This window comes from Triticum urartu, chromosome 6A, assembly GCF_056163025.1.
Source record: "Triticum urartu cultivar PI428250 chromosome 6A, HENAU_Tu73, whole genome shotgun sequence".
NCBI lineage: Eukaryota > Viridiplantae > Streptophyta > Magnoliopsida > Poales > Poaceae > Triticum > Triticum urartu.
The window spans coordinates 209,060,465-209,064,965 of record NC_141878.1 but is presented as its reverse complement, the minus strand read 5'-3'; the positions used below and the strand labels follow the sequence as shown (position 1 = coordinate 209,064,965).

General features: G+C 41.3%; 1 protein-coding gene across 1 annotated transcript; it reads left to right on the top strand.

Annotated features, from left to right (window-relative positions):
- Positions 1-613: 613 nt before the first annotated feature.
- On the top strand, positions 614-1,672 carry LOC147964774 (uncharacterized). Its single transcript, XM_087530155.1, has 2 exons — positions 614-1,022; positions 1,101-1,672. Exons 1-2 carry the CDS (start codon positions 614-616, stop codon positions 1,670-1,672), a joined length of 981 nt encoding a protein of 326 aa, XP_087386281.1.
- Positions 1,673-4,501: the final 2,829 nt, after the last annotated feature.

The following is a 4,501-nucleotide window of genomic DNA, read 5'->3' as shown; positions in this document are numbered from 1 at the left end:
GGTTGCTGATGTTGTGCTGGAGTGGGTGAGAAAGAACCCAGATATTGGCCCTACTGCTCTTCAAGAGAAGATCCATGAGAAGTACCACTTCACGGTGCCATACATGCGTGTATCTCGTGGTAAGGACAAAGCAATGGATATGATTAGTGGAAAATGGGAAGATAGCTTCCATCGTCTCTATAGTTTCAAGGCTGAGGTGGAGAAGTGTTCTCCTGGTAGTGTAGTGGAAATAGACAAAGAAACTGTGTAGTACAAGGTCAAAGGAAAAGTGAGGGAGAAGGAATGCTTTAGGAGGGTGTTTGTTTCATTCAAGGCATGTTGGCAAGGCTTTTTAAATGGATGTCGACCATACTTGGCCGTAGACTCAACTGCACTAAATGGGAGATTCAAAGGGCAACTAGCTTCTGCTTGTGCCATTGATGTCCGTAATTGGCTTTACCCAGTTGCATATGGGGTGCTAGAGACAGAATCATGTGAAAGTTGGGCTTGGTTTCTTCAAAATCTGCGTGGGCTTATTAGGCATCCTAAAGGACTAGTCATACACACTGACGCTTGCAAAGGTTTAGAGATAGCAGTAGAACAAGTGTGGCCTGGAGTGGAGCATAGGGAGTGTATGAGGCATCTTGCTGCAAATTTTAGAAAAAAATTCAAGGGCAAGGTCTATGATGATAATCTTTGGGCTGCAAGCTTAACTTTCAGCTCTAGAAAGCACAACTGGCATATGAAACAGATCCTTGCTAAGAAGAGTGTCCAAAAATATATGGCTGAACACCACACAAAGATATGGTATAGAGGCAAGTTCAATGAAATATGCAAGGTTGACTACGTCAACAACAACCTCGCAGAGTCATTTAATAGCAAAGTCAGAAAAGTTAAGTCTCTTCTTATTGTCGACATGTTGGACAAGATTAGGCAGATGATAATGGAGAAGTTTGATCTGCGGATCAGGATAGCATTAGAAAAATGGCTTGGCCATCTCATAATACCAAGTGTGATAAAGGCACTGCATGCCAAATCCAAAGGTAAATATCTTGTACTCTTTCAATTGATTAATTTCATAACAACTCAATTCAATAATTAATGTTTTGTGTTCTTTTCAGGGCTGAAGATGATGGTAATTAGACGCAGTGATGTTGAGGCAGAAATTACTGCAGTGGACAAAGATAATAGGGAATGGAGGTACCCTGTTGACATCGCAAAGGAAACATGTAGCTGCAGGCAATGGCAGGTCAAGGGTTTGCCATGTATCCATGCCTTGTACTTTATTACTTCACTACGAGGTCCAGTATCAGAAATTGAACCATATGTACATGAGTTCTACTCCGTTGCAAAATTTAAGGCTGCGTATGCGGACAACATACCTGCAATGGTAGCCAAGCAACAATGGGACATTGTTGACCCTGGCTTCAAACTACATGATCCAGTGTTGAGGAGGCCAAAAGGCCGACCAAGGAAGACTAGAATTAGATCTAGTGCTGAAGGTGCTGGCGTGGGCGCCAGGAAAAGGAAGCGCAAGCGATGCGGAGGCTTCGGGCACATTGCCAGGTTGTGCACAAATCCAGTTGACCCAGCATTTGGAGAAGATGAGGCTGACCTCCAAGCTAGGGAAGCCCCTTTTGTGGTAGGAGAAGGCGACCCTGAACTATCAATGGTTGCAAGTTCTGCTAGGTAACATCAAAAGAACATGTGCTTTTCTATATGTATTTTCAACATCTATTTTCATTCTTTTTTGCAACATGACTAACTTCTGTACAGCTCAAAGAAAAGTGTGAAGAAAACAAGTGTGAAGAACACTAGGAAAAGGAAGGACATGCAAAATGAATTTTGTACCACAACCGATGGACCTGCAAGTGGATTTGTTTCGTCTCCCATGCATATTCGAATTGCAAATGCGGAACCAGCAAACAGTCCTGCTAAAAACACAAGAAGCAAAAAGAAGCTACATATGTGAAGTTTGTGTGATCGTGACCTTTTGCTTGTGAACCTGGACATGTTTCCTTTCAACCTTATGCATGTTTGAGAATTTGGACCTTTATATTTTGACCAACAAGTGGATGTTATTGAACCTTATTTATGTTTGTGAACCTGATTTGTGTGTGCTGAAAAAACAACAAGTTGATATTTCGAACCTTATTTATGTCTGTGAACCACTTTGTGTTTGTGTCATTTTCAGAAAAATGGGCAGCAACCATGCTGAAATTTTCATAGAAATATAGAATAATATGTGATCGTGCTGTCATATGTGTTGTTTCTGTCAATTAGTGTGTGACCATCAAAAAATTTGGGCGTGGCGGTCTGCCTCATTTATTTATGTCTAATAGTACCAGACAGTTTCTTCTAGCCGGCTAGCCGCTCGTGCGGATCTGTTGTCCATAGTAACTTTCAAACCGAAGTTCAACTATTTAGCAACAGGAAAATATACGAGACGTTGCTGTGTTGGAATATTATTCCATATAACATATAATGGATATATCTCCTTCTACAACATAACATCTCCTTAGCTCAGTTGGTTTGCTCGCTCTTTACTAGAGGTTGTGGTCTTGGGATCGAAACCCCAAGACGACAATTTTTATTCTATTTTCATGCACACCTTACAAATGGTCCCACAAGTCAACATAGAGAGACGGGGGGACAGGGGTATTTTTGTCATCTACCTCCAGTCAACGTGCATTAACCAGACGGTAACGGTGAAAAATGGCATTTCCGAGTTTGTGTCTAACGGAACAGTGGCATTTTTGATTAGTGAAAACATTTAGTGGCAAAACTGAGTAGCGTTAGACAGCCGATGGCAAAACTGATAAAAACCCTATTTTTTGGTATTTTTAGTATAGAGATGCAAAGTAAAAAGTAAAAGCAAAGCAATAATAAAGTGATGGAGATTGATATGATGAGAAAGAGACCCGGGGGCCATAGGTTTCACTAGTGGCTTCTCTCAAGAGCATAAATATTCTACGGTGGGTGAACAAATTACTGTTGAGCAATTGACAGAATAGAGCATCGTTATGAGAATATCTAGGTATGATCATGTATATAGGCATCACGTCCGAGACAAGTAGACCGAGTCCTGCCTGCATCTACTACTATTACTCCACTCATCGACCGCTATCCAGCATGCATCTAGAGTATTAAGTTAAAAACAGAGTAACGCCTTAAGCAGGATGACATGATGTAGAGGGGTAGTTTCATGCAATATGATAAAAAAACCATCTTGTTATCCTTGATGGCAATGATACAATACGTGCCTTGCTGCCCCTTCTGTCACTCGGAAAGGACACCGCAAGATCGAACCCAAAGCTAAGCACTTCTCCCATGGCAAGAAAAACCAATCTAGTAGGCCAAACCAAACTGATAATTCGAAGAGACTTGCAAAGATAACCAATCATACATAAAAGAATTCAGAGAAGATTCAAATATTATTCATAGATAGACTTGATCATAAACCCGCAATTCATCGGTCTCAACAAACACACCGCAAAAAGAAGATTACATCGAATAGATCTCCACAAGAGAGGGGGAGAACATTGTATTGAGATCCAAAAAGAGAGAAGAAGCCATCTAGCTACTAACTATGGACCCATAGGTCTGAAGTAAACTACTCATACTTCATCGGAGGGGCTTGGATGATGATGTAGAAGCCCTCCGTGATCGATGCCCCCTCCGGTGGAGCTCCGGAACAGGCCCTAAGATGGGATCTCGTGGATACAGAAAGTTGCGGCAGTGGAATTAGGTTTTTTGCTCCGTCCCCGATCGTTTGGGGGTACGTGGATATATATAGGAGGAAGAAGTACGTCGGTGGAGCTTCGAGGGGCCCACGAGGCAGGGGGCGCGCCCTAGGGGGGGCGCCCTCCACCCTCGTGACCGCCTCGTGGCTTTCTTGATGGAGGGTCCAAGTCTCCTGGATCTTATCTGATGAGAAAATCACGTTTCCGAAGGTTTCATTCCGTTTTGACTCCGTTTGATATTCTGTTTCTCCGAAACACCGAAATAGGCAAAAAACATCAATTCTGGACTGGGCCTCCGGTTAATAGGTTAGTCCCAAAAATAATATAAAAGTGGAAAATAAAGCCCAATATAGTCCAAAACAATAGATAATATAGCATGGAGCAATCAAAAATTATAGATACGTTGGAGACGTATCAAGCATCCCCAAGCTTAATTCCTGCTCGTCCTCGAGTAGGTAAATGATAAAAACAAAATTTTTGATGCGGAGTGCTACTTGGCATAATTTTAATGTAATTTTTCTTAATTGTGGTATGAATATTCAGATCTAAAAGATTCAAGACAAAAGTTCATATTGAAATACAAATGATAATACTTCAAGCATACTAACTAAGCAATTATGTCTTCTCTAAATAACATGGCCAAAGAAAGTTCGTCCCTACAAAATTATATAGTTTAGTCAGGTTTCATTTTCGTCACAAAAGAATGCTCTCATCATGCACAGCCCCGATGACAAGCCAAGCAATTGTTTCATACTTTAGTAATCTCGAACCTATAAACT

Bases quoted from the DNA above. Each gene is read 5' to 3' on its own strand.
- LOC147964774 (XM_087530155.1), top strand. From the start codon at position 614: ATGAGGCATCTTGCTGCAAATTTTAGAAAAAAATTCAAGGGCAAGGTC. The intron at 1,023-1,100 runs GTAAATATCTTG...TGTTCTTTTCAG, and splicing joins ACTGCATGCCAAATCCAAAG to GGCTGAAGATGATGGTAATT.